The sequence below is a fragment of the Pseudochaenichthys georgianus genome, chromosome 7 (genome assembly GCF_902827115.2).
Source record: "Pseudochaenichthys georgianus chromosome 7, fPseGeo1.2, whole genome shotgun sequence".
Classification (NCBI taxonomy): Eukaryota; Metazoa; Chordata; class Actinopteri; order Perciformes; family Channichthyidae; genus Pseudochaenichthys; species Pseudochaenichthys georgianus.
In genome coordinates this window covers 6,785,107-6,796,192 of record NC_047509.1, presented here as the reverse complement: position 1 = coordinate 6,796,192, position 11,086 = coordinate 6,785,107, and the positions used below count along the sequence as shown (strand labels likewise).

The 11,086-nt window shown below is 39.7% G+C and overlaps 1 protein-coding gene across 2 annotated transcripts; it reads left to right on the top strand.

The window, feature by feature from the left end:
* The first annotated feature begins 1,089 nt into the window (after positions 1-1,089).
* Positions 1,090-10,471, top strand: ctdsp2 (CTD (carboxy-terminal domain, RNA polymerase II, polypeptide A) small phosphatase 2). Of its 2 annotated transcripts, XM_034087318.2 has the most exons (8): positions 1,090-1,814; positions 2,471-2,515; positions 4,047-4,207; positions 5,342-5,443; positions 5,752-5,808; positions 6,815-6,907; positions 7,819-8,004; positions 8,727-10,471. In XM_034087318.2, the coding sequence occupies exons 1-8, from the start codon at positions 1,754-1,756 to the stop codon at positions 8,850-8,852; spliced, it is 831 nt and encodes a 276-aa protein (XP_033943209.1). In that variant the 5' UTR covers positions 1,090-1,753; the 3' UTR covers positions 8,853-10,471. The 2 variants fall into 2 exon arrangements, with proteins under 2 accessions (XP_033943209.1, XP_033943210.1); XM_034087319.2 differs by lacking the exon at positions 2,471-2,515 and having other exon boundaries at positions 1,097-1,814.
* Positions 10,472-11,086: the final 615 nt, after the last annotated feature.

Genomic DNA, 11,086 nt, shown 5'->3' with positions numbered 1-11,086 from the left:
GAGAGCCAGAGTTATGTACTGTAGTTCTGCATGGAGTTACAATAACCACCAACTCCACTCCGGATGAGGAGATGCTTTTCACTGCAGACCGAGGAGGTCTTTCCGATTAATCTAAACTGGAAACATCTGCTATAGGCTGTTGCATGCATCAAGTTCTTTATTCACAACAGAAGAAAGCTCCCCGAACAATGCTAATTAAATACCTATGAAAAAGAAGATCACGTAAGTACTAAATCCTGCCTGGCACATATTGTACGTTTAGTGTTTTTGACTGAATATAGACTTTTCATCTAATAAGCCTGTTTATCAATAAGCCTGAACCCTGTTTTTGGCTAACCAGATGTTGTTTTTGTTTTTTTAATGCAACCCTACTGTATACAGTGTTAAACCATAATTAGCCACTGCTGGACAATAATTAAAGCATTAAACATAACAGGTAAAGATAATGCATTTTTTTGGGAGATAATTGCATTTTTTCTGTATTATAAATGATGTTCTCTCCAACTCCTGGAGGAACAAATGCATACTACAAACAACAATTTAATATATTTGTAAAAAAGGAAATGCTAAAAAATAACGAAAACTTTTTTAAATGATAATTGGGGGGAAAATGGAATATGTTAACATATAAGTAGTATATATATCATATTGAAAGTTTAATAATTAAAATAATTACTTTTTGTTTATAGGCCTAAACGTTTTTTGAAATGCTATGTTTAAATATGCAAATGAGGCATAATCTAATAATAACTTTAGGCGACTTCAGGAGAAATATTCGAGAGCAAATAGACAAAGTGAGAAAAATAAACACCCACATCTGTTTGCCGGACGTTTTCCTGTCACTCGTAAGAATATGTTATGGAAGCAACATTAGCCCAAAAATCAAAAAATTAAACAATGCAAAATAAGACAATGTTTTTTCGTGTAGTGTCTCACCTTAGGAGAAGGAACTGTCTTCTTTTATGTGTAAATAAGTATTTGCAAAAATTACTATTATTTTTTAAATAACTTACAAACATTGTGATCTCGAGCAGCGCTGGAATGTGTTTGGTGCGGCGCGTGCAGGACAGGGAGGAATGCCTTAGCCACGCCCCTCTTCGCCAGGGCGTCCAATCAGAGAGCGGAGACGGTTTCAAGGCGCCCTCAGAGTCCCAACCGTAGAAAAACAAAGCCCCGGATAACAACAAAACTCATATTTTACATCTAACTGCACACTGAAATCCTTTTAAATGCTTCGAAATCGACCGTAGAGATCGACTCTCGGTGTTTTTCGTCGCTCTTTAAGGCCTTTCGGGCGATGTTGTTTATCTGTAGTAAAGGGTGGCTTGAAACCGCCCCACCTTGCCCCATTTCCTCGGTTGTTTTCCTCCTCTCGCCTGGATTCTCCATGTTGTTGCTGCAAGAGTACGGACTTCGCAGCGTCGCGCTAGAGTGAGCTGCTCGGCGATTTTTACCCGTAATGGTAAACCCGAGACGACGGAGCTGACAGAGTCTCAAATAACCTCCCCTAAAAAAAACATATCCAAGTGCCTTTGCCCCCCTTTTCCCCGGGCGGCGGACCTCCGAGAGACGAAGAAGGAGAAGAAGCGGTGGCGTTGGGAATAAAGAAACCCACGATCAAGACAAATCCTGAGGCGGAGGACACGTTACCTCGGTGAATACTTGAGTTTACTTGTCAATAAAACCCAATGAGGGATGCCCACCAGTGCTCGGGGACAGGATTTGAGGATTTTGAGGGCTCCGTGATTGTCAGATGGAAAGTTCTGTTATCACCCAAGTGCAGAAAGAAGACGTGCAAGTGTCACCGAAAACAGGTGAGATGGGCCTGTGTTTTTATGTGCTTTTGAAGTGTTATTATATCTGCTTGATTTGGTGCTGTATTGAATGTTAATCGCTGTGTGTGTAGTGCGCCCATTTGACAGTTGAGATCTGCGGAGCGCGGTCAAAGAGGCGCATTGCCCCCTTTTTTCCCCTTTTTTTTTTTTACATTTGCCAAAAACATCTGTCATATTTAAATCGAATCACTATAACACCCACATTCACAGTCATTTTTTTTTACTAATACTATTGTGCCTATAAGCTGTTTTTCTTCACCTGCACGTAAACAAGTGGTGTTTGAATAAAAATGACATCCTTTTTTTTTTTACATTTGTCAAACACATTGTCATATTTCAATTTAATCCATAAAAAACCCGCATCCACTGAATTCGAAAGAATCCTACATTGTTAATTACTAATATGTTTTACCGAGTAGCTGTTGTTCTTCACTTGCACATCATAAAGTGGTGTTAGAATAAAAAAACGTGGGATTATTGTGTAGCTTTACCACAGTTTAGTTCTCCTTTCCTATTGAGTATAGGTTCACAGTCTCCATTTCGCACTGGGTTTGCCATTCAGATCTTAGCAATTCTGTTTGTATCTATTGTTATGTGTAAATCTTCTTAACATGCCGTGTATTTATGTCGATCAGGTTCCAGCTTGTTTGGCACCATCCCACATCCTACTACTATACCAGGTACACAGCGTGAAGGAGCTCGCCTGTCACCACAGGCAGCACTAGTACAGTAAAGCAGTTGGGTTCATTTCTGCTGTTTTTCTTCATATTTTAAAGGGGGCAGGAGTCACAGATGAGTGCACGAGCAGTAAAGACTGCTGCACTGATCCCACGTTTGCCTGTATTTGACTAGTCAAGCGTCTGTATAAAAAGATTAAGCATTTAAAAGGTTGAATCTAGCTGTTGATTATTAACAGAGTATAGAAATACCAGGTGCCGCGGTGTTGACAGCGGAATGCACAAACACACCCCTCTGCACACGCCCATTGTAGCACCGTTTCACAGATTTCCTCAGGCTTGAAAACAGGCTTTACTTGGTTCTTGTGCATAATGCATCATTGCAGACAGAGAAAATGATTCGCAGTGCCCTTTTTTTGCATTGCTTGGCATGTTTCGTTATATCACAGACATGTCGGACTAATCTTCTGTTATGTGTCCATCCTCTCACATGCAGGGGATCTAATGCATGTGTTATGTCATATATGGCACATGCTGCCCTTCCTCTGGGAAATCAATATGCTGGTTTACACTGATTGGCTGTCAGGATTTATATTAATCATGTGGATTACATTGGTTAAGTTTGGTTGGTCATATTGATTATAAGGGATATATTGTTACTAACTAAAAGTGTGCAGGACTAATGAAGGACATCTGAGGAATGACCCAATCGGGCTCCTTTGTCTCTTAAACATGGTGTTGTGTAACATGGCCCTCGGTGTGTGTCTGCATTATGTCTTCACGGCCTGGAATCTGTAGATTATTAGAAACAAATCTTTCTGATTTGACTTTTCACTGTTTCTCAGCAGTTCCTTTTCCGAGTAAAGTGCGAGCGTGTTTACGATGAGTCTGTTTTAATTGGTATAAATTATGTTTGCATGTCCTCACATGAAACACTCTAGAGGGGGACTGGGAAGAATGTTTTTCTCCCTTTCTTTCACTGCAAGTCTTGCGTTGGCCTGGGACTCTTGTTTAGGGTGACTGATTAAAGAATTGCACAGAGCGCTGAGGTGTGACTGCTTGTCCGGATCACTGGCTGTCCGTCTGTCTGTTCTGGATAGCTTCAGGCCGCCCCGTAAGGTCTTGGAGTTTAAAATGGTCGGAATGTGTTCTGTCTGTGTTTTCTGTTGAAGGTAGTGCTGAAAAGTGTGGCTTTTCCCGCCCTCTGTGATTATATAACATGTACCAGCCATTTGCAGCAGCAGAGGCAGGCGCATTAAAAACAGATTTCATGTGCGAGCTGTACCATCCCCATAGACAGATGGACGGTGCCTTTAGGAGGAAGCTCATCGTTCTACAAGCTACAAATACCTCACAACTGATTGTACTGAATTCAAGTGGTTGATTTGAGTGTTTTTCATCTGTTCCCATGCGTTTGGAAGAGATTAGATGAGGTATATCTGACGTATAATTCAAGCTCCTACTTAACATTTCAACGTTGTTCCATCTTGCAGCTTCCTCACGAATGTCCCTTTTTTATCTTTTTGCATCGCAGGCCAGGTGAGCCGGTCTGCCTTGAAACAGCCTCGAAGTTGTAGCATCTTCAAGGCGCTCTTCTGCTGCCTTAAAGCTCAGGATGACCCCAAGCCACCACCAACACCACCGCCTTCCCATCAGGCCCTGCTGGAGGCGCAGGAAAATGGGATGGTTGTCAAGGTAACGCTATTCTTATTCCAGCAATGTTTCACACCAGCTGAAAACAATGTGAGGAGTTCAGGCCCGGATTTATTTGTGTTTATTTAAAATGTCACTTTCTTGACACACACACACACACACACACAAAAAGCTTGAACGTGAGTTGTTTGAATAGTTTTGCCATCTGTGGGAATAAACATGCTGTAAAAATGTTGTCGTCAAGCAACATTATTTTTTTACAACTGCACACGGCAACCACTACTGCACCTGCTCCACACATCTTAAAGGCTAACCGCAACTGTCTGCGTATATGGAATCACTTTGATGTTCACACTTGATCCCCCCCCCCCCCCCCCAGGATGATAAGAGCATCAGAGTGACTATCAATCCTGTAGCCTGACGGTGAGCAGAGAATGGTGTATTGTGTGCCTCGTAATTGCTGAGGTGGAGAAAAAAGAAAGCCTTGAGCGCCTGCTGCACGCGGCTGGTGAACGCTGTCAGCCTGATTAGAGCTTCAGCCGCATGTAAGAGGCATTTTAATGAGATGCCATGTTTGCTCACATTGAGGATCGTCCTCCAGCATCAGGAGCGAGCAGGATCGGTAGCGCTGGGTTATTGTGGAATGAAACCAAATGAAAAGACCGATGGGGTTATGATACATTGCGTTTGCTTATCCTGTGAAATAAGATTGTTGTTGCTCGTGTAGGATTTGTTCTCAATCTAAATGTGCCTCCCTTAAAGGTATGTCATATTTAAATAATTAATTTCACGTTGACTCTGCTCATAAAGATGAAATGAATATCAAGAGGACGCTAGATATCTAAAAAAGGGAGATTATATCAAGCTAATGTGTTCTCCCTAAGGGCGAATGCCAGGTGGAGAGAGGCTTTTGGGAAGTATGAAAAACACATTAATATGCTTATCCTAAACCTGCCGACAGTAAATAATAATGCTTCTCCCACACATTCATGCATCTGTAAAACTGAATCTAATTTCCCAGAGGTAAAATGTATCAACCAAGGTCTGATTTTCATATGAATCACTGCCCTATTAGGACTAAGCATGCTTATTCTGTATACACATAGCACAAGATATATTAAATATATGTGTGTGATGGACAGTAACATTAGAAAAGCTTGTTTTCTGTCTTCTTAGCAATCTGAATATAGCCTCCTGCCTGAGATAGAGGCCCAGGACCAAGGGAAGTTATGTGTGGTCATAGATCTGGATGAAACCCTGGTGCACAGCTCATTCAAGGTATTCAAGCAAAACACAAGTTCATTTTCTTATTCTGATTTACCGATAATAAAGCATCAAGTAAATGTTTGTAATCCACTTAATAGTATGTGGTAGCATCCGTGCTAGTTCTCCTTTTGATGTGTCTTCTATTAAAACATCACATGTGCCCGTGGAACATCAAGTCAATTATATTCTGTTTGTGTAGGCTCTTGCTGTGATTTGTAGTAGCAGTGCGTAGTCTGCTTTGGAGTGTTCAGGTGTTATGTAATGCCATGTGAATGCGCTGAGCAGGCCAACCATCTCCCTCTGTGTCTTCCCCCTTCTAGCCTATTAGTAATGCAGACTTCATCGTGCCTGTGGAGATAGAGGGGACCACACACCAGGTAAACGTGTGTGTGTGTGTGGCGCGTGTGTGTGTGTGGCGCGGTTGCTGAGCTGAAAAGGGATGGGTCTTGTAACTGATCAGCCAGGTTTCAGTCCGACGGCCCCACGGAGCCCTCTACTGGCCAGATGTTGAAAAAAGGAAATCACAGGAGAAGTGGATGCATCAGCAGGAACAAATAGTCATTACAGCAGAGCTCATCTGAAATATCATTAATAAGTGATGTATGGAGAAGAAATGCTCAACTGGCACTCTGTGTCTGACCGGTTTGTTCCCCTTGGACTGAGAGCTTCCCACTTTTGGACATATGGAAATGTCATTAACTCAGAAACGTGATCCGTGGCCCCGGGTGCTGGTGCGCGATCCTCTGTGGGCCTCTGCCTGGTTCAAGTAATCCAGGATAGGCTGGTTAACTCTGGCACGGCCTATTCTTGATTACCTGTTTCAGGAACTGGCCGTTAGCAGCCGACCGACGGGAACTCTCATCAACCTTTATTTTGAAGTCTTGAGGAAACACGGCCCTTGTTTTTGGACTGATGTCAACGAGAAACATTGTTTTAAAGAAATCCACCAGACAACAGTTAAAACGGTTACATTAAAGAGTTCTGTAGCCACGTTTTTAAATGGACCTATAAGTGCAGTTTTGTTGTTAAAAGTGTGTGCAGCAAAAATATATGCCGTTTCCATAGATGTCGTGCTTCAACATGAGACTCAAAGGATTAAATAATCACTTGAGTCTATTAATGGATAAAGGACCATTTTAATCAAATAAAATGTAGTATATGATCTACTGTATTGAGGGCTTTATAAATATATATTATCAATGACTGTTATGTTTTATTTTTAGAAATATCTAACCAACATTTGTATATATATAGATGCAATTATAAGTAGGCATATGTGTCAGCGGTAGAAAATACAATTGATAAAAATAATAAGTTGATGGTACAAATGTGACAAATGGCATTAAAATAGTCCTGTTTGCTGATGGCGTGTTTGTCTTGCAGGTGTATGTGATGAAGAGGCCGTACGTGGACGAGTTCCTGCAGAGGATGGGAGAGCTGTTTGAATGTGTGCTGTTTACAGCCAGTCTTGCAAAGGTACTTTACAGCAGATACTTAAAATAGATATTTTCTCCAGCTCTCAGTATCTGATGTCTGATCTGTCGGAGCTCGGTCTGTTTTTTCTAGTCCTCCTTTCACTGTGATCACAGCTGCTTACCATGCTGCTAGACACCTCAGTGTTCACCTTGCTCACATTCAAAGCCATAGTTTGTTTCTGTGCTCATGTTGTAATTCTAACTACGCCTAGTTATAGGGTAGATGGAGATATATGCATACATACATTAAAATGGGTTGCACAACTCAGCGGAGAGTTGTAAATACTTACACAGCCAAAGTGCAAGGTCAAGATGCTACACGGCTAACTGAGCCAGCTGCCAACACTAATGTTAGCTTGCAAACATATGACCCGTTAAGATTAAAGATGAAGAGGAAATATCACATGGTCCACATATCTGAAGTTTTTAATCATAACGTAAACTGGTGCTATTTTAAATGACTTGCCCATTTAGTAACGATAGTGCAATTCATTTCCGATAACCACATTTTATCCAAAAATGTGAAATACCTCTCCTGAAGTTAGCATAATCATGTATTACCCCTCCTTCTATAATGTAAAAGTACTACTAACTGAAAGACATGCATGTATTTATCCTGCAAATTAAACAAACATAAAGCCTAAAGCTAATTGTTGACAGCTATTTTAAAGCTTGTGATATTACTTAAGTTTTATTGGTGTTAAGTCAACCTAAATTAGTTCACAGTTACTAAGACCGTAAAGATGACTAAACAACACAAACATATCTGTTGTTGCAACCTAATCCACATGATTACAGTTTGTATGTGTGATGCTATTTCTTAGCTGATAGCTCTCTGATAGCTATTACCAACCATCAGTAGAAAGTGCTTCATTAGTCCAACCTGCCTCCCCCCCTCTCCCCCCCCATCAGTATGCGGACCCAGTGACGGACCTGCTGGATCATTGTGGTGTGTTCAGGACCCGGTTATTCCGGGAATCTTGTGTATTCCACCAAGGCTGCTATGTCAAAGATTTGAGCCGCCTGGGCAGAGATCTCAACAAAACCCTCATCCTGGATAACTCCCCCGCCTCCTACATCTTCCACCCTAATAATGCTGTGAGTTTCCATCAATACTGTCAGTAATCATATCTCTTTGTGTTCAAAATAGCTTTTACAAATGTGATGATTTTTCCGTCAATCAAAGGATGTGACACCTGATCTAAGATCTGTTTCATCCTGCTCACAGGGGCTTTCAGGCACAAGTTGTTTGTTCTAAAGCATAGATCTTATGTTCTCAATTGATTTGAAAGATTTATAATCGACCTCAAGCTCGATGAGAGGAGGTTTGGTAATGTGAGATTAGCTTCTTTCTTCAATGTTTAAGAAAAATAGCCATGGTCAAGTGTATTATCGACGTCCCGATAACGGCTGCAACAAATCATTGGTAATAATCATTAAATCGGCAGATTACTTAATAATAAAAGTTGTATTTTATTGCTTGTAATATGGTGCGAAATTGTGAAAAATACCCATTATGACGCAAACGTCTTTTATTTGTCTTACCCACTCCCAACAACAAAGACTGACTTGATTTTATGGCTCGAAAAATTAATTAAAAAGTTAATCGTTTACCAATAAGGTGGTTATTGTGTCAGTTCTAAACCTAAATGTAGAGGAATGTACACTCCAGATCCACTTTACATTAAAGATGGATTAAAATAGGTTAAATGTATATTCATTTGTATCAGAACTGTACTGACGACACTCTCAGGGGATGTTTTGATGTGATTATTTAGTTTAAAGCCAACAGTTTGTGAGTGACTCTTTGTCTTGGTCAGGTTCCTGTGGTGTCATGGTTTGATGACATGGATGACGCTGAGCTGCTAAACCTTCTGCCTGTGTTTGAGGAACTCAGTCAGGCTGAGGATGTTTACACGCAGCTGGACCTGCTCCGTGGACATTAAGCTCTCTGAGGACCTCTCCTGCTAAGACCTCCAGCCTGAAGCTTCTTCAACTACAATAAAACCGTATTTTGACAATAGATAACAGTTTTCAGACGTTGTTCTCCTTGCCTCTGCACGAAATCTTCTGTTTAGAAAATGTGTATTAGCCGTGGGGTTAAGGAAATACCAAGCTTGTAAAACACAATGTGTTTGGCTCAGCTGAAACTAAAGATAGCAATCTGAGGCCTTTCCTCTGAACCTCAGTGCTGACATTATTGACAACCACTATTTGAAAGAGCGGGAAACAACAACCAAAGCAATCCCATCACAATCTCTCCAGTTAGAATATTAAAGTGGTTATTTTGCCAAAGCAGAAGCCTGCCTGCTCTGACTTGACTTTTGGACATTGTTTTATTTTTTTAATTCTTGTGCCTTTTTTAAGGAACAAAAAAAAAAATCAGCTCTTTTTTGCAATTTCCACCAGATTTTATACATTTATGGATTTCTTTTAATAGGTTTTTTATAAAGAAATCTATTTTTAAACACGGTTCCTCTATGCAACCCACTTCTGTGATTACATGGACAGTACCTCGTAAGTAGCCAGTCAATAATTGCATTCAGCAGATGTAAACATTACTGTAGCCTTATTTACCTGTAAATGAGCAGAGAAACAAAAGTGTATTTTACCTATTTGTACTATAAAAACCATGCAAATATACATCATGAGTGATTTATATCTGACATAAGTTAAGTTAACAGGGTGAAATCTTGTCTTTAATGGCAGACACACTGGAATATGTTGGCACATAGGACGACAACAAATGCCATGGTTTTCAGTCGAGGTTTAATTATGGTTCATTTGTTACTATGTTTTTCATTTATTACTATATGACAAACAACTTGCACTTGTTTATATTGACAGTGCTGAAAGTAAAAACTGTGCCTTTTAAAAATACAATCGGACAGAGAATTGTGTTCTGCCTGAAAAGAGATTTGTGGGCCTACACACTCTGATGTGTCATGCTGAGCGTGAGAAAACACTGTCGAGAGCAAGTGTAATGCCATTGGGCTGTGGTACTTGCAGTGCAACACTTGAAAATATCAGATTTGTGTGAGTGTTTTTTCTATATTTATTGGCCAAAAATCTGTATTGTCCAGTACTTCTTAATGCTTAACATTTTATATTGTAATCCGTTTGCCTACTTTGAGGCTGGCCTTGTGTTTTTATCTGTGCCTAAATGACACAAATGTCCCTGTCAAAATTCATAGATAATTAAAATACTCAAACAGTTAATCAAACAAACCAATACATGTAGATGCAAGATTCAATCAGCAAGAAAATGTTTTTTTTCCGTTTTTAGTTCAGTACAACATATTTTGTGGGGTTATGTTTCCTGGGTAATGTGGTTTTTCTATGATGTTTAATGTCTGATGCAATTATTGCCTGCATGTTAGAAACTAAAAGATGACAATGAATTTATACCAGTTGTGATGACCAAAAGTATTTGTTTAGAAAGTCACAATTTGTCTTTGTGTTTCAGAAAAAAATCCAACTCTCATTTTGTCTACCTGATCTGACCAAAACTCTAACAGATAAGGTGCTACCAGTTTTTATATTTAAATAAAAATTGGTTATATTATTCTGTCTGTGTGTATGTTTTCTTCCCTCTGACACTAAAGGACGCATCTCTTTGTTAATTATCCTTTTAAATCACTTAATATTCAATTGCTTCAAATACATGCTGTTCTCAGTAGCCTACTACTTGCAGACGTAAAGAAATTGGTTTTCAACACATACAGTGGTGGTATTAAACTGTACATTTACTTAAGTAGGCCTACTTTATAAAACAATTGTACGTCTTTATTTGAACATGTATACTTAAGAACTACATACCTTTTCAGAAAAAAAACTATTGTCCTTTTTATACTACATGTATGACAGCTATCGATTTATGATTTTATTTATAATTTCGATTTGCCATAATAACTTTTTCAGGCCATTGAAACTCTGAACCCTTGAGCTCAGTAGGCTACTATTTTCTCTTTACTTTTAAACCATCCCTTTACCCATAGCTATGTATTTATATTTTTGAAACTAGTTCATCATTTCTTTCTGCTGTCTTGGATCCAGATTGTGCTTTAATTGGCGTAATATTCTAAATTATAGATGATAATTTTCTGAGCATTTCTGGAGGGTGCCTGAGGCATTTTCTTTGTATTGACAACGACCCCTCTGCTGCGCACATGATAAGAAC

What these genes read in the sequence shown, in the direction of transcription:
- ctdsp2 (XM_034087318.2), top strand. Translation starts at nt 1,754, where the DNA reads ATGGAAAGTTCTGTTATCACCCAAGTGCAGAAAGAAGACGTGCAAGTG. An exon ending in AAAATGGGATGGTTGTCAAG is followed by an intron (nt 4,208 to 5,341) that starts GTAACGCTATTC and finishes CTGTCTTCTTAG; the next exon opens with CAATCTGAATATAGCCTCCT. An exon ending in TGGTGCACAGCTCATTCAAG is followed by an intron (nt 5,444 to 5,751) that starts GTATTCAAGCAA and finishes TCCCCCTTCTAG; the next exon opens with CCTATTAGTAATGCAGACTT.